The following is an 18364-nucleotide window of genomic DNA, read 5'->3' as shown; positions in this document are numbered from 1 at the left end:
AACTACAGCAATTATCAAAGAAATAATTCATTATGATCAGTGGAATTTATACCAGGGATACAAAGACGGTTCAACATTAGGAAAACAACAACATCATAAATCATGTTAAAATCCAAACATCCAAAAACCACGTGATCATTTTATAAATGCAAAAGTCTTTGACAAAGTATACATTCTTTTATGCTAAAAATCCCTATAAAGTATAAATATAGAGGAAGGCAAGCATGACATGCAATGAGGTCTACAGTACAATCTTTTCCAATAAATATGGATGTAAAGCAAGGATGCACACTCCACTATTGTTTGATTATAGTTCTGAAACGCTACCATGTACAATGACAAAGTCAAAATAGTATATCATTTAGACATAAAGGGTGATATTAGCAAATTAGGGAATCGCGGAATATATTTTACCTGAGATATTTATGAATAAGGGAAAAATTTATGACCAAAGGAAGAGACAGAAAGTTTTACTGTATTTAAAGTGGAGAATTTTTATTATATTAAATAAAAAAGGTTTTGCAAAAAACAAACTTGTGCAGCCAAGATTAGAAGGAAGCAAAAAATTGGGGGGAAATTTACAAGTTTCTCTGATAAAGGCCTCATTTTCAAATATATAGAGAACCTCAGTCAAATTTATAAGAATTGAGTCATTCCCCAAATGACAAATGGTCAAAGGATATAACAGGCATATTTCAGAAGAAAAAAAAATCAAAGGTATTTATAGTCATATGAAAACATTCTTTAAAAAAACTATTGATTAAAGAATTGCAAATTAAAATAACTCTCACTAAAAAAAAAAAAAAAAATTTTAGGGGCAGCTAGATGGCGCAGTGGGATAGAACACCGGCCCTGGAGTCAGGAGTACCTGAAGTTCAAATCCAGCCTCAGAAACTTAACACTTACTAGCTGTGTGACCCTGGGCAAGTCACTTAACCCCAATTGCCTCACTAAAAAAAAAAAAAACTTAAAATAAATAAATAAATAACTCAAGGTACCACCTCACACCTATCTGATTGGATAATATGACAGAAAAAGAAAGTACAAATGTTGGAGGAATGTGAAGGAAAAAAAATGGAACACTAATGCACACTGATGATGGTATGAATTGATTCAATCCCTCTGCAGAATAATGTGGAATTATCCAAAGGGCAAAAAATTGTGTATACCCTTTGACCTAGCAATACCACTACTTAGGTCTCTACCCCAAAAAGATCAAAGAAAAGAGAAAGGATCTATACGTACAAAGAAATTTATGGCAGCTCTTTTTGTGGTAGTAAAGAATTGGAAAATGAGGATCTGCCATCGATTTATTTCATTTTGTTCCCATCTGTTTTCCAAGTCCAATAACATCACATGGGTGATGTCCTTGACTTGCACATGAATTAGATTTAAATGAGGCAGAGTTACACAAAGTCTCACTATCTCTTCCACATATCATTCAAAATCAGTGGCAAGACAAAATCAAGATGAATGGAAATGACTCCAGATGCAGTGAATGACCTGGCTTTCCTAAATCAAGGTCCTTTTCCAAACCTTGGTTAGTCTAAGGCAAAGCCCATTCAATGACAAAATGCTGAACAGAATTGAGATAAAAGGTGGCCTAATTAACCATCAAAAAATATCAATCTGGGATAAGAGGATCCTCAAAGTTTCTAGCCAGAACAGAAAACAATTACTAATTACACTCATTTTAAGCCATCAAAACCTAAACAATGAGCCATAGAGGCTTGGGCTGGAAGCTATTATTGACCATTCAATGAAAGCCATAGTGATTTGTGTTTAAGTGTAGTGAAGGGGGAAGTGAAACTCAGTACTTTCAGAGACATCTCATTTCATTTATATGCCAACACTAATTGTAAGGAAGTATTTTCTTTTTTCCCCCTTTTTTTTTGGGGGGCGGGTGGAGGAGACAATGAGGGTTTAAATGACTTGCCAGGGTCACAGAGCTAGTAAGTGTCAAGTGTCTGAGGTTGGATTTGAACTCAAGTCCTCCTGAATCCAGGGCCAATGCTTTATCCACTGTGTCACCTAGCTGTCCCTTGAGGAAAGTATTTTCTACTACTGAACTATGAATTCCTCTTCCCCCCCTCCCCCTGCAGCTTTCTATCAGTTCTTTCCCTGTGAGGTGTGAGATTTAAAATTGTTACTAGAGCAATTAATTTCCCCTCTTTAACCTATCCCTTACTTTATCTCCCAGACTAGTAAATGGAAGAAACTTCTAGTCTCTAGTTAGAGCTTTTATTGTGTGGTAGTTACCAGGTGATGTTGATAAGTCCTAAGCTTAGTCTATATTTCATATAAACTCACCAAAAGCCCAAGGCCACCTTTGAGGGGAGAGAGAGAGTCGAGTCAAGCACGTGCTGCTAACAGGCGAGCCGGGCCGCGTCCAACTCCAGTCAGCGTCCTGTCTGTGTTGTCGCGCCAGTCATCGGACCAGGAGAGCAGGCAAGAGCTCCCACTTCCGTTCTCTCTTTGCCTTTTAAGCTCGCACCCCAGAAGTGGAGTGCTTAGCAGCTGGGCTGACGTGCATAGCCCGTGCACGGCCGCTGTCGGTCTCCTCCCCGAAAGGGAGTGGTCCTTCTAAAACTGGCGTCTTTCCGTATTCACTAACTGACTGTAGGAAACTTTTTACCACATTCTCCCCTTTGGCTCCTCAAGAAACAAAATGTTTCTTGACAGAACAGTAAAAAGAATATAATAACTATTGCCAACTAATAATATGTGAACAACGATATAGAAAAGGAAGAGAGGAAAAGTTTTGTCCAGAGGGTGATTTTTTGTCCTCATGAACCGACGCTTTGACATTAGTCTTGCAAAGGGAGAGCCTCTGCAGAGAGTACATGTTACCAGATGGTTTATATTATAACAGAAAGGAGATAGTAAAAACTAACAAAACAAACACAGTTCAATTATTCCAGACTCTACTAATTTAATGATAGAGATAAGGATTAGACCTATTAAGTTTTAGATGGGGGTTGGAGGTGCAAAAACCTAAATAGGACCTCATCAGGTAGACTCATGCAGGAGTAGAGGTCAACACAAGGAACCAAGGTGACACAGGCTCAGATCAGGCAGTGCTGATGACCCCACCCAAAAGTTTTGCATGGAGCAGAGCCTGGTCCTGGCACAAAGCCCCAACTCCTTCTACTTCATATAAGAAAAATGTCCATCTAAGCTTAGTCCTATATTCCATATAAAACGCACCAAAAGCCCAAGGGCTCATTCAAAAATCCTACAGGTCTACACCAGGCATCTGGTTTGCTTACTACGTAGCCTGGTCTGTAATTCCTGTATATAGGAGGCAACAGAAGTATCACACCACCCACCAGTGATGTCTAAACTGGGGGAAAAGTTTTAGCTTGGATAGGAGGGTGACCAAAAAGTATTTCATAAGGAGATATATGAAGTTCTCCTCTTGGTCTACTGTGTAGATAGAATGATGCCAATGGTTAGAACATCCAGGCCAATTCCGTATTGATCTTGGACTATCAAGGATAGATCAAAAAATGGTAAGTAATGGGCAGAGGGCACCTAACTAACTGTCCTCTATGAGTTTAATTTACCAGATTCCAAGAAACTACACCCCCAGGACACTGATAGAATTAGAAAATAGTATTGTTTTGCCACTATTAGTAAACTTTGAAAAAAATCAAGGAGGGAGCTCCCAAACCCATGACACCATCACTCCAAAAAACATCCAAATAAGGTCATAGGAAAATGCCCGGAGCACCAAAACTCACAAAAGAATGTGCTGAAATCATCTTCTACCAAGAACTGCTTGGAAGGTCAGAAGGAGGGAGCTGCTGTGCTGATACAGGAGTCGGGCCCAACCCACAGTCACCCTGACACAGATCCAGTCTCAGGAAAGTCCTCACCAGAGAAGGAGACCCCCAGAGCCTCTGAATCAGCTGAAGCACCAGTGTCATCTGGAAACTAAGCTCACAGTTCTGGTGAGTGGAGCGAGCCCTGGGCAGGGGAGAGACTAGAGGGGTCTATGCTGGTGCTAAGGCAGAACTTGAATTTTACACCCCTACTGAGAACCAGGTGGTAAGCTCCAGTGGAAGTGGCCTAGGTTGGGGAGGGGCACAGGCTCCTCGGAGCTAACAACCACAACACACAAAGCTGGTTGATTGGCAAGTTGGTCTGGGGTCATCTAGGACCAGGAAACAGGCTGGGGTGAGGGAAGAACCTGATTCTCCTTAACTCATACCACCTGGTGACTTCTTAAGCTTGGGATACTGCAACCTGCAAAACAGTGCCCCACTTTAAGGAGCTAAGTCTAGTAAAAGAAAGGCAAGATGAACTGACAGAGAAAGGTGAGGACCATAGAAAGTTTCTTCAGTAACAAGGAAGACCAAGGGGCACCCTCAGAGGAAGATGTCAACATCAGGGCCCCTATATCTAAAGCTTCCAAGAAAAATACGATTGGTCTCAGGCCATAGAGGTGCTCAAAAAGGACTTTGAAGATAAAGTTAGAGAGGTAGAGGAAAAAATGGAAAAGAGAAATGAGGTGATGCAGGAAAGACATGAGAAAAAAGTCAACAGCTTGAAAAGTCAAATGGAAAAGAGGTACAAAAGCTCTCTGATGAAAATAATTGCCTAAGAATGAAGGATTGAAACAAATGGAAGCCAGTGACTTTATGAGAAACCAAGACACAAATAAAGCAAATCCCAAATGAATAAAAAAATAGAGGCAATGTGAAATATCTTCTGGGAAAAACTGCCGACCTGGAAAATAGGTCCAGGAGAGATCATTTGAAAATTATTGGTCTACCTGAAAACCATGATCCAAGGAAAGAGCTTAGACACCATCTTCCAAGATATTCTCAGGGAAAATTGCCCCTGAAATTCTAGAAGAAGAAGCTAAAATAGAAATTGAAAGAATCCATCAATCAACTCCAGAAGGAGATCCCAAAAAGAAAACTCCTAGGAATATATAGCCAAATTCCAGAGCTCTCAGGTCAGGAGAAAATATTGCAAGCTGCCAAAAAGAAAGAATTCAAGTACTGTGGAAGCCCCAGTCAGGATAGCACAAGATCTAGCAGCTTCTACATTAAAGGACTGGAGGGCATGGAATATGATATTCCAAAGGGCAAAGGAAATGGGATTACAACCAAGAATCACCTACCCAGCAAAACTGAGCATTATCTTTCAGCAGAAAAAATGGGACTTTAATGAAAAAGAAGACTTTCAGATATTTGTGATGAAAAGACCTGAACTGAATGCCAAATTTGACTTTCAAATACAAGACCCTAGAGAACCATAAAAAAAATTGGAGCTGGGGGACATATCTGGGGTCATACAGTGGTGACTGTCTTGTGTCTGGGGCCAGGTTTTTGGCTGGGATCCCCCCTGGGTCAGGGGTGATGCTTTGTCCACTGTGTCACTTAGCTAGATGATAACATCTTTAGGGTTAAATTGAGGGGTGAAGGAATTCATTGGGGAGGGGGAAGGGCAGAAGCGAAATCCTACATGAAAGTTACAAGAAAGGCTTATGGAGGTGGGGGAAGAGATAGGAGAGGAGCAGGGCAGTAAATGAATTTTACACTCAATCAGAAAAGGCTCAAAGATCTTAAACTCATCAGACGCTGCCTCAAGGAGGGACTAATAGACACACCAACTGGGTGGAGTAAATCTATTATAATCTGGGCAGTAAATGAGCCTAACACTCATCAGAATTGGTTTCAAAGACCTCAATCTCATTAGAATTGGCTCAAGGAGGGAATAATGTACACACTCAATTGGTGGAGTAATCTCTCTAACCCCTGCAGGAAAATAGGAGGGAAAGGGATAAGAGAGAGGGGCAAAAGAAGGCAAGGGCAGAGTGGAGGAGGGACAGACAGAAGCAAATCCCTTTTGAAGAATGATAGGATGAAAGAAGATGTATAATAGAATAACATATTATGGGGAGATGGAATAGGATGAAGGAAGGGAAACAGTTAACAAACAGTAATCATGAAAAAGAGAAAAGGGGGAAAATTATACAAAAAATATTTATAGCAACTTTTGGTGGAGGCTAAGAATTGAGAATCAAGGGAATGTCCATTTAATGAGCAATGATGGAAAAAGCTGTGCTATATGATTGTAGTGGAATGGTCTTGTGCTACAGGAAATGACAAACAGGATGATCCCCGAAAAAACCTTGAAGACTAATGAACATTGACGTATAGTGAAGTGAGCAGAGCTAAGAGGACATTGTGAGTAATGATAGCAGTATTGCTTCATGAGTAATTGTGAATGACTTAACTACTCTCAGCAGTGCAATGATCCAAGACCAATCCAAGGAACTAATGAGGAAGCTTACTATGCTCCTCTATAGAAAGAAATGATAAAAGAACACTTGTAGATTGTACATATATAACCCGGTTGCGATCTTGTGGAGGGGGGAAGAAAGGGAGGGAGGGAGAAAATTCTAGAACTATAAATCTTATGAAAATGAAGGTTGAAAACTACCCTTACATGTAAATGGAAATAAAATAAATGTTTGTTGAAAGAAAAAAAAAGAAAAGAAAAAGCATGGAGATGGCTCAAAGACTTCCTTAAAACTAGTGCTATCAAAGGTCTTTTTGAGCCTTGTGGAGAATGGGAGAAGTGCTTTTTGTTGTTGTTGTTGAGTCAGTTTTTAGTCCTGTCCAACTCTTCATGATCCCATTTGGGGTTTTCTTGGGAAAGATACTAGAGTACTTGCCGATTCCTTTTCCAGCTCATTTTACAGATTGAGGAACTAAGGCAAACAGAGTTAAATGATTTGCCCCAGGGTTACCAGCTGAGGCTGAATTTGAACTCGGGTCTTCCTGACTCCAGGCCCAAAGCTCTATCTACTAAGCCACCTAGTAGTACTAAAAAAAGGACAAATAAAAATGTTTCCCAATTTTCAAAGGATGACATCCACAAACTATAAATCAGTAAGATTGATTCCAATTTCTCGACAACATTCTAGAACCAATTTATATTAAAAGGGAAGGGGGATGGGGAGGGAGGAGGGAACAAGCACTGTGCTAAGTGCTTTATAAATATTATCATATTTTCCCCATTTTTACATTTAAGAAAAATGAGGTAAAGAGGGGTTAAGTGACTTTGCCCTATGTCACAGCTAGGAAGTAGATGAGGCTAGATTCAAAACTAAGGTCTTTTTGTGACCCTTATTTTTACACATGAGGAACTGAGGGTGAGAGAGTTTGTGACTTGTCCAAGGCTAGTAGTAGGGCTAGAACTCAGTTCTTCCTTATCCAAGACTCTTTCTAGTACATCAAATCAGTGATACAAGCTAATAATATTTAATTTTACCTTAGTGTCAGTCTAAAAAAACTAAAGTCACAGTTATTCAATATTACTAATCTTTTCAAATATGTTGCTATTGTTCAATCATTTCCAACTCTCGGTGACCCCAATGAACTAGGCTCAGTATTCTATCCACTGTGTCCCATAAGGAAGGTTTGTGAGCATTTAAAAAAAAATGAAGTAGTGGGTTCCCTCAAGAATAAGCCAAACCAGACTAATATGCTTTCGTATTTGGACTGGTAGATCAAAGAAATACCTACCTAGTGAGGTAGAATTTTCTTTTCCTGGAGGTCATTCTATTTAAGTGGAATCTGAACACACTACTTATTGAGGATGTAATATGGTTGGTTTGTTTTTCCTTAAGGTATGGGTTGGGGTAGATAGCTTCTAACATCCCTTAGAATTCTGAAATTTTTTGTAAATGTGGGAGGTAGAGAGTTAAGTTAATAATACTCTTTTGAGATGACAGAACTGGGAGAATGGTCACCATCGATGGTGATGGGAAGTTGGAAAAGGTTTACTGGTTTGGAGGGAGGAGGGAATTGGGTATTCATAGACTCAGTTTCCAAAATATAAAATTTCAGGTGGTGCTGAGATATTCAAATAGAATCAATCCATAAACAAATTAAGAGCTGAAGATGAGAAATATCAGCTAGTATTAATTATTTTGATTTATTATTAGTTTGATTATAGGATTAAACTTCTTTCTTTAGGAAAAGCTAGCCCTAACAGCTAAACCAGACTAACATAAGATAGTCTCCTAAGTCTAGGATACCTATAGACTTAGTGAATAGATTGATGCCTTTATTATTTAGTAGCAGATAATTTAGAGGAATAAAATAATCATAAGATTATAAGGTTTTTTAAAAGGCTAAGTACCCCTTTCTATCAGAAGGGGGGTTGACCAGAGGTTAAGTTCCCCTTTCTGGCAGCTGGAGAAGGGTTGGCTAGAGGTTAACTTCCTCTTACCATTCTAGGTGGATAGACTCCCTTTTATTTTTTTCTCTGAGCTAGAAGTCTAAGTTTATTAATAGAATCTTCTAAGGAAGACTGGAGAGGGAAGGGGGGGGAGGTAAGGCACTGACTACTAACTACTGATCACAAGTTCCTCTTTCCCAGTATGCTTTCTAGTTGCAAAAGGCACCACTTGTAAGGGAAAGGACGCTGAGGTAGGATTACAGAAAGGCTGGGAGAAGCTAACTAGTCAGATGATCTGCCTTGCCCATCTGAATTATGTCAAAACAAGTTTTGCCATTTTTAATTCCTCTTTTCTGTTACAAAAATCGGCTCTGTAAATCACTAAGAGTCTCTGACATCTGAGGACTCAGGTGATCTGATTTGATATGCAAATGGTAGCTTTGCCAAATTAAAGCATACATGCTCAGGCAACTTTGTCCTCAGTTTCTTTTTATTTCAGATAATTTTACCACAAGCAATAGCAAGCAAAATAAAAAACTGGAAACAAAGTAGGAGCCCATTAATTGAGGAATGGCTGAACTAATTATAATTTACAAATGTAAAGGAATACTTTTGAGTTAAAAGAGATAAGGAATTTGGAGAAACATGGGAAAATTAGCACAAAATGATGAAGCAGTCTCTAAGTAGAGTCTCAATAATTAATCTCATTGGAGGACTTCAAGGAAATCAGATGACCATTTATCAGGTATACTACTGTGAAGATCCCTTTTCAAGTACAAGTTATACTTGATGGTCACTGATAGTCCTTTCAACTCTCAAATTCTGAGAGAAGAACAAAAGTAGAACTAGAATGATATACACAATGACTATATCAAAAGTAAATTTAAAAAAACATTAAAAACCAACTGAACTTCAATTGCAGTTCTGGGCTTGGTCCCATTGAACTGAGAGAAATATTTTTCCATTATACTAATAATCAATTATTAAATTAGGATAGATGTTTTTCCTTTCTGTTTCTTCATTCATGGATCAACCCTTGCAGATCAATCAGTCAGTCTCTCTGAAGGACACTGCTGATAGATGAGGTTGCCCAAATATTTTGGGTATATGCTCTGCAATCTTAGGCATGGCCCCACCCAACTAGAAGACCTTACAAAAAGAATCTAATGTAGGTGAATTCTTGCCCTTGGGAAATAAGCCCTTGTCCTTGGAATCCTCCAATAGAGTTTAAGGTGACCCAGCTTATGAAGGAGAAAAACCAACTAGATTGGTTTGGGTAGAGATGAATTCCTTTGTCCAGATTGATGGAGGCAGCTGAATCTCATGATCAAGTCATATTCTCAGCAGGAGGAGCTGAAGACGTTTGGCCCAGCTCCCTATTAATATGTCCCCCCTCATAAATTGTTCACCAATCAAGGTTGATTGTCCCCTGTCAGGGCACCTCTTTTTCCAAAGAGATTCAGGGATCTCCACGGTTTCTGTCTTTGGTGACCAAGAAAGACCACTGACCATCAATTTATTATTTGTTAGCCTAATTAATAAAATGATTATTAATTACCCAGAAACTCTGTCTCTCAGGGCTTTTCATTCACCACAGAACAGATGATGAAGCATACTTCTCTCCTCTCAGTGGAAATGATAAGAGGAATAATAGAAAAATCAAAAGAATAAGATATTAAATAAAAATGACCTAAAGGATAGGATAAACAATATGATCAAATGTAGTAGAGAGGTCCAAAAAAGATGAGACCTGGAAAAGAAATTACTGGATTGCCCTGATATGACAATTGTGAAAGTATGAATGAATCAAAAAATTTAAGTTCTTAATAAGCAATATATTAAATATGAAATTAATTTGTGTCACCTGAGTATATAACTGTTAGAATAGATTATTTCAATAGCATGTGTTGAGGAAAGTCACTCTGATATTTAAACTTGTAATTACTAATACAAAAAAGTAAGGATATAAACAACAGAGATAACCAAGAGATGACTATATGATATATTTCTATATAAGCTATAATCATATCTTGGTCTTTTGAAGTAAATTAAGCTTACTAAACTGTTTATATTTTAATGTCTAAAATCTATTCTGTTGCTTATAGCTACAACAAAATTTAATATTAGCTTTCCCACAATAAATGTGGATACATTGATTCTGATAAATGTGTAAATATAAAATTTTTTGTGGCATGTTACACAGCTATTGGAGGAAACACCCCATTAATGTTTACTTACTAAATATTTTCAATTATTTAAAATTTTTAATAAATAGTTATTCTGCATTTACATGTTGTTCCATTGAATCTTCAGTTGCATTTGACCAAATCTTCCGTGGAACTGTGATTTGAAGTGGGGTTTGTTGAAAACCTGTAGTAAGCAAAAAAGTTTTAGTATCTTAACAACTTTCAACTTACAGTGTCATCCTTCACTTGCAAGCCTAATTTTAAAGTTAATTCAATTCTCCTTAAAAATGTTATATGACCTCTTCAAGTTATCATTTCTTTTTATGATATTTTTCTCTGACTTCACTATTCAGTATAGTACAGTAAAAACAGCACTGGAATTGTAGTTACTATCCCTGTGCCTTGGAAAAAATTCTCCCATCATCAGTTTCCTCATCTGTGATCAGGAGGTAATATCATTAGCATTCATTACCTACTTCACTTGGTTGTTGTAAAACCTTTTGCAAATCTGTTACCTCCATTCTTCTAAGAAGAAACTAAAACTACGATTTTCTGAGCCCTTATTTAAGTTTCTAAAATTGTTCCACATCCTCTTCTACTACCTCAGTCAGTCAGTGAATAAACATTTATTAAGCATCTACTATGTACCAAGCCTGCTGAATGCAGCTATCAGAAGGGCTACCTGACCCTGATCTCCCATGGCTGAAACAGGTTTGAACCAGTTGGAGCCCTCTGGTGGTTTCCCTGGAAACTTCCCTTGCTGCCGCTGGAGTCCACTATTCTGACCAGCATGTCACCACTGCAGAACCCTCCCCAGTCTTCTCTAAGAACTTTCAACTGTTTTGCAAAACAACTTATGAACAGCTTTAAGAGGCTATGCCTTCCATGAGACTTCCTCCCCATTGAAAATGTATTTAAACCCTGCCCCTTCTAGTACTCCAGCAATTCAGTGCTGCCCAGCATCCCAAAATTACATTTCCAATGCCTCTATTAAAGACCTTTATTGTTGTTACTCTGGTAATCTTTACTTTAGGTTGACAACACTAAGCTCTGGGCATAAAAGAAAGGCAAAAGACAGTCTCTGTTCTCAAAGAGTTCACAGTCTAACAAGAGCTATCTGGGGCAAGATTCAAAACTTAGGTCGTCATGATTTCAAGTCCAGTACTCTATATACTATACCATGGATAACCAAAGAAAACACTGCAATAACTTCACCAAGGCAGTAGGAGGGCATGACAAGGGTACATTTTTAAACTTAGTCCCTTCTAACACCTGGTCCAGTTTCACGAAATGATAACAAATGTTGATAACTTATATTTTCAATAAACTAATTAGATAGTCAAGTCTTCTATCCCCAAAAGCCTATATCAGTTTGGGGAGCTTTTGTTTCCCCCTTCAGATAAGGCGTTTTTATATGAACTGAAAAGGGACAGCTAGGTGATGCAGTAGATAGAGTACCAGGCCTGGAGTCAGGAAGACTCTTCTTTCTGAGTTCAAATATGGTCTCAGACACTTCCTGGTTGTGTGACTCAGTTTCCTCATCTGGAAAAATGAACTAGAGAGGAAATGGCAAACTATTCCCAATATCTTTGCCAAGAAAACCCCAAATGGAGTCATGAAGAGTTGGACACAACTGAAAATGACTGAACAAAAACAACTTATTTAATATCTTCAATATTTTTTTTCATTCCAGCCTATTCTAGAAGCCTTCACTTCAGAGAATTGTGTGACACCGACTAAATCTAGATGTCTGTTCTGATACCTTCTTCCTTCCATCTATTTCAAAGTGGCTTCCCAGGGAAGTGAACAGCTCATATCTACCAATCAATTAACATTTATTAAGTGCCTATGTGCCAGGTAATTGGGCTAAATGTTTGGGCTGAGAAAAAAAAAAAAGGTCCTTTAATTACTAGTGTGGGGTGGTGTGGGGTGGTATGGATGGGGTGGGGTGGAGTGGGGTAGCCCAATTTGGTCCAGGCTCTCTTCCAAAGCTTTTTATAGTAATTCATCAAACTATTTCAATTCAATCAAAATTTACTGTTATGTGCATAACATTTCCTAGATGATATAAGAGATACAAGGAAGTATTAACACATGACATTCTCTTCAAGGAGTTTCTAATTTCTTGGCAAGAAGTTTTATTGTTGGGATTGTTGGATTGCATAGTAGAAAAGGTTTGGGAGGTTTTCTCTAAGCAGGACAGATATGACAAAAATGGTATTAACACTAAGATTTCACATTCCTATAGCACTTTTAGGTTGGTGAACTCTATGTGTGTGTGTATGTATATACGTATATACGCACATGCCATATATATCACATATATAAAAACAGGATAAGATTTTGTGTGTATTGTATACATGTATACATATGTATTTATGTGTGTACATGCACACATACATGAATTCCTGTTAAGTAGATGTTTTATTATCTCCTTTTCACTGATGAGAAAGCTGAGGCTCAAAGCGGTTAAATTACTTGCCTAGGAAGTCAGTACATGTCTAAGGAAGGATTTGAACTAGGTCTTCCTAACTCCAGTATTCTATCTAGTCCAGTACTCTATCATTATATCACACTATACAAGAGAAAAAGTTACCTAGCAGGTGCTAGAGAAGGAAAAACTGAAATAAGAAAGACTTAAGGGGCAGCTAGATGGCGCAGTGGATAGAGTACCAGCCTTGGAGTCAGGAGTACCTGAGTTCAAATCCAGCCTCAGACACTTAACATACTTACTAGCTGTGTGACCCTGGGCAAGTCACTTAACCCCAATTGCCTCACTAAAAAAAAAAAGAAGAAAAAAAAAAAAAGAAAGACTTAAGAGGCTACTGAAATAATCCAAGTATGTAAGGATGAAGACTTGGATGAGAATGCTAGTAGCAGGAATGGAAAGAAATGTTAAAGGTGTAAAACTGACAGGATTTGACAAATAACTAGATGTGAGCTGAGAGGAAAAAGTCAAAAATTACTGACATCCTGCGTAACTGAAATGATGATGATATTAACCAAAATAGGCAACCAGGAGAAAAAGAAATTAGTTTGAAGACAAGGAAACAAAGAAGTAAAATACGAGTTGAATAGCTTCTTCTCTCTCTCTCTCTCTCTCTTTTGTGGGGCGATGAGAGTTAAGTGACTTGCCCAGGGTCACACAGCTAGTAAGTGTCAAGTTTCTGAAGCAACAGTAGGTATTTTGTCTATGCGTGTTTGTTTGTTTGTTTTTTTAATTTCTTACATGCTAATCTGGGCTCAAGATTTCTCCTACCAAAATGGAATCCAGAAGTATCTTGGGTATTTTTGCAAGAGCATTCACTTGCCTTAAGAATTTCAAAAGCCAACTTTTAAAGGAGAGGAACAGTGCATAGATATAGTAACTTAGCTGGATAGCATCAACTGTACAGGTGTGATTGGTGTAGCAATGCCCCGGCTTAAATTTACTTAGGATCTCCTAGTAGTCAGTTGGTCCCATCTCCTTTTCAGTCCAGCATGACCTCTTCTATAGCCAAGCCCTGTGGCTGGCTTGGCAACCTTCATCCTACAAGCCCCTAAGTGAACATCAACAGTTACTGACCTATGAGTTTTCTTTTCCCTATATGTAAATCTACACATGCACCAAGGGCATCCTTATTTAGAGTATTAGTAGGAGAGAGACAAGCATTTGCCAGCAGTATTCCATAGTAGATGGCATCTTTACCATATGAAAGATGTAGAGAATACAGGGCAAAATATTATGCATCACCCCATTCCATTTCCTTTTATTTTGCTTAGATTAAGAAAAGGGCATGTGCAGAAAATGGAAACAAGGCCAAGTTTTATTTTTTTTTCCATTGGATTTGTAATTTCATTTGTGTAGGGAATCCTAATTAAGCACTTCTTTTATTAATGCACTCAGCACCTTCTCTGAAACTTAGAGAGTCACCTCTCTAAAAGGAGGTAGCAGGAAAAAAAAAATATGTTTATGTGTATTTGCCTGTGTGTATATATGCATATGTGTATATGTATACATATATGTGTATATAAGTATACATCTCTACATTTTAACTATGGCATGGTTCTGTAAGGCTATTAGGAATGCTAAAGCTTATAGTGAGCTGACCCAGAACAAAGAAAGCTAAGAACAACCAAAGACTGTCACTTGGATAAAGAATTGCAAGTGCTCCCCTTCATTTCAGGAAGCAGAACTAAAAACAAAAGATGGAAATTGCAGAGGTAGATTTCGGGTTCATATGAAAGAAGATTTTCCTAAAAAGAACAGTTGTTAGTGGAATGGTATTCCTCAGGTTTACACACACACACACACACACACACACACACACACACACAGAGTGGAGACTTGTCAGAGGCTCTATAAAGGTACTGGTTGGACTAACTGTGATTCTGGTCCTATGTGTGGTTCTCTGCCTCCTGGCTTTGACCCTACCTCACAGCAGGTACCCTTACCCTCTCTGGGCCTCAGTCTCCCCTTTTATATAATAGGATTTGTCTAATTCCTATTGGATACGAAATATTTGGAAATTTGTATAATTTGATTCTGTTGTATAATGTCCTTAAAAGGTTTCTGAGGTTCCTGCCTGCTCTAGAATCCCAGCTGAAGCGGCTGGACCAGGCCAGGAGTCGGGAAGATGGCATTCAAATCTGTAAAATGGGGGATCATAATATAATAATAATACTACCCTCCCCGCAGAGGGCTGCTGTGAGGATCACCTGAGATAATATTTGTGCAATGCTGCTCCAAGAAGATGGTTCAAACCCCACCTCCTCCACCCGCCCCCAAGAAATGTCTGGGAAACGTTTAGGAGATGATGGGGACACTTACTTTGTGCAGCATACAAGGCCCCTAGCAGTACCAGCAGAGGCAGCATGGCGCAGCCCCGCGGCGACCGGCAGGACTGACTAACCAGCCGTTGGACACTTCTTAAAGTTGGTTCTCACGCAGGCGCGCGTGCGCAGGCACTTCTCCAGCAAGGCTGTGCGAGGCGCCTGGGCCCTCCGCGCGAGCCCTAGGGAGCCTGCGCATAGGGGACCCGCGCGTGCGGGAAGGAGTGGAAGGGAAATCCCAGGGTGCCTGCACAGGTGCTGAAGCCGGATCCCTGGGCATGTCCTGCTTAAGGTTTCAGGCTAGTTAACTGGGGTGCAAAAAATGGAGGATATGTGCAAATGAGTGATAGAGATTTTCAAGAAGTTTTAGATATACTGTTAATATGAGTTGGAAGAGGGACGTGGAGGGTACAGAGCACTGACTCTGAAATCAGAGGACTTGGGTTCAAATGCCGCCCCTGATGCTCACTACTTGTATGACCTTGAATCAGACACTTCAATACCCTGGGCCTCAGTAACATACAATGATATAAATTGTAAATTAAAATAATGTAAAATCATCTGCAAATTGAGGGTTAGAGTAGACGGCTTCTGAGATCCTTTTGATCAATGGAACTGTGAGTGGAGGAATTCACAATGACACTCATTGACCTTTTTATAGGTACATGTGGGTACCTTTCTGAGTGCCAAGAATTCCACATGACTCAGATAAAATTTACTCTTCTGTGCAATTTATCTGCTTCAATAGGATTGTTAACAGAACTGACTAATACGAAGTCTATATGGGCAATGTGCTTCCCAGGGGCACTGAGAAAGACAAGTAGTCCATATAATCTCATAACTTCCCAGCAGGTCATAGAAGGCAGTGATCGTAGCTAGGCATTCTTACTGGCTGCTTCTAACTTGGAGAGCCCATGAAATATTAAAACACTAAAGAGTTATCAATGAGCCCAGTGGTACAATGGGAATGTGTTCATAGCAATTCCATTTTTCTTCTTTGCAAAAGTGCACTATATTGTAAACCCTCTAAGTCAGGGATTCAGTAGTGAGTGCTAATTCTGAATAACAATTTTTTACAAAGTGAAAGAGTTGAGGATGAGATATTAGGCCTTTGTTATGCACAATTATACAGAAGACTAGATGACTACAAGAGCTCTTGTTTCTGGTTGATTTGTTGGGTTTTTAAAAATATATCTTTATTTAATTAAATACTTTCCAAATGCATTTTTAAATATTTTTAACATTGATTTTCTTTAAATTTTGAGTTTCAAATTGTCTCTCCCTCCAACTCCTCTCACCTTTTGAGAAGGCAAGCAATATTATATTGATTATACATGTGAAGCCATGCAAAACCTACTTCCATATTAATCATGTGAAAACAAACACAAAAACAAGAAAAATAAAGTGAAAGAAAAGTATGCATCAATCTGCATTCAGAGTTCATCAGTTCTTTCTCTGGAGGTGGATAGCATTTTTCATCTGGAGTTCTTCAGAATTGTCTTGGATCATTGCTTGAGGAATTAGAAGCATGAATATATGTCAAGATTCCTGCTTAAGGAAACTGTATTAGCCTGGCTCTTCCTTTTGCATATATTGATTGTTTTTCGTCAGAGTTCTTTGCATGTTTGTCTGTAGGCTCATCTTCACCCATAATTCCTGTTTTTATCTTCCAAAGCTGTTTTTATTCTCCTCATCAGAGGCATTGTTCACATGTTTTTCATCTTTCTATGAGACCTGAGGTAAAGAAAATCTTATGTTGAGTAAGTAAATGCCCATTCTATGTCTGCTGAATGAGCTCAAGGACCTAACATTTGAACAAAATGATGTAACGGTTCTATGAATAGATGTAACTTCCGGATGCTAGTCACATGCTTTCTCCTCAGGGTGGCACTGCCCTGGTTCTCAAAATGTCTTTCTCAACAAGGGGGTGGCACCCTGATTCTCACAAAGACCAGATCTGAACTCAGGTTCTTCTGGCTACAGGGCCAGGGTTCTAGCAACTGCACCACCTACCTGCCGCTCACAAGTTCTTGTTGACTGATTTTTTTTGATTGATTCCACCTGTCTTGTAACAAACTTCCCCCTGCAACCTCACAGAATACTTTGTTTGAATTTCTCTAATGCCCTTCTCCTGGGATGCTGTATATTAAAGTTAACTAACTATGTTTATAGCTATTCCACCTCTTGGGCTGTGAACTGCATGAGGGCAGGAAGCATGTCTTAGCTAAACTTTGTGTGACTCCTACCACCAAGCATACTGCTATGCAGGCAGGGTGTGCTTTGTAAATGTTCATTGAATAAAGCTACTTAAATCTTCCTTTAAAGAATAAATGCATAGTAAGGATTGAACTTAATGAAGCATGCACATAACATGCACCTGCATTCCTCAGGGAGCTTCCTAGCACATGTGTGCCTGATAAATAATTTGGTGCTTTGGATTAATGCAGCAAACCCTGGCTCGACAGTTGTTCCTCTCCTTCACCTTATAACAGTGGCAGGGGACAAGATACTGCATCAGTTAAAAAAGAGACAGCAGAGGTAAAGACTTCTATTATCGCTATTACTTTTTTGGATATAATGTTAGAAATGCTAGCTGTAGCACTGACAAGAAAAATAAATTGAGGAAATAATCATAGGCAAAGAGGATATAGAATGATCACTTTTCCCAGATGATATAATGGTTTAATTAGAAAACCCTATAGAGTCAATAAAGAAATTGATTTAAACAATTTATAACTTTATCAGGTACATGATCAGTTTACATGAGGAAATGGCATTCCAGAGAGTCATTTACCCAGGCTCATACAAGGTCTGAAGGACAGAGCCAGCTTTTGAAGCCTGATGCAGTGACTTTAAACTCAGTGTTCTTTCCAGTGCAGTATATTTCCTGTTTCAGGCACGTTTGCCACATACAAATAAGAAACCAAGATATAAATGAGAATATGAGATTGAGTCTGCCTTGATATTTCCTTTCCTTTTTCTAAAATTTTATTTTCAAACAAGGATCAGCTTTCTCTCCCTCCCACTTTCCTCAATCCCACCCCCCATTCCCCCATACACCCCCACTGAGAAATCAAAACAAACAAAACCCCTGTTTACAAACATGAAGAGTCCCCCCCCAAAAAAACCCCAAAAACAATATTTCTAACTGGCCATGGTTTTTT

The 18364-nt window shown here is 38.8% G+C and overlaps 1 protein-coding gene across 1 annotated transcript in view; it reads right to left on the bottom strand.

The window, feature by feature from the left end:
- LOC122744008 (disintegrin and metalloproteinase domain-containing protein 18-like) overlaps nucleotides 1–15308 on the bottom strand; it is a 102764-nt gene extending 87456 nt beyond the window's left edge. Inside the window, 2 exon segments of the mRNA XM_043989295.1 lie at nucleotides 10493–10572; nucleotides 15199–15308. Of these exon segments, the coding sequence (XP_043845230.1) occupies nucleotides 10493–10572; nucleotides 15199–15244 (126 nt within the window). The 5' untranslated portion in view covers nucleotides 15245–15308.
- Nucleotides 15309–18364: the final 3056 nt, after the last annotated feature.

The sequence above is a fragment of the Dromiciops gliroides genome, chromosome 2 (genome assembly GCF_019393635.1).
Source record: "Dromiciops gliroides isolate mDroGli1 chromosome 2, mDroGli1.pri, whole genome shotgun sequence".
NCBI lineage: Eukaryota > Metazoa > Chordata > Mammalia > Microbiotheria > Microbiotheriidae > Dromiciops > Dromiciops gliroides.
This window is presented reverse-complemented; position numbering and strand designations above follow the sequence as displayed.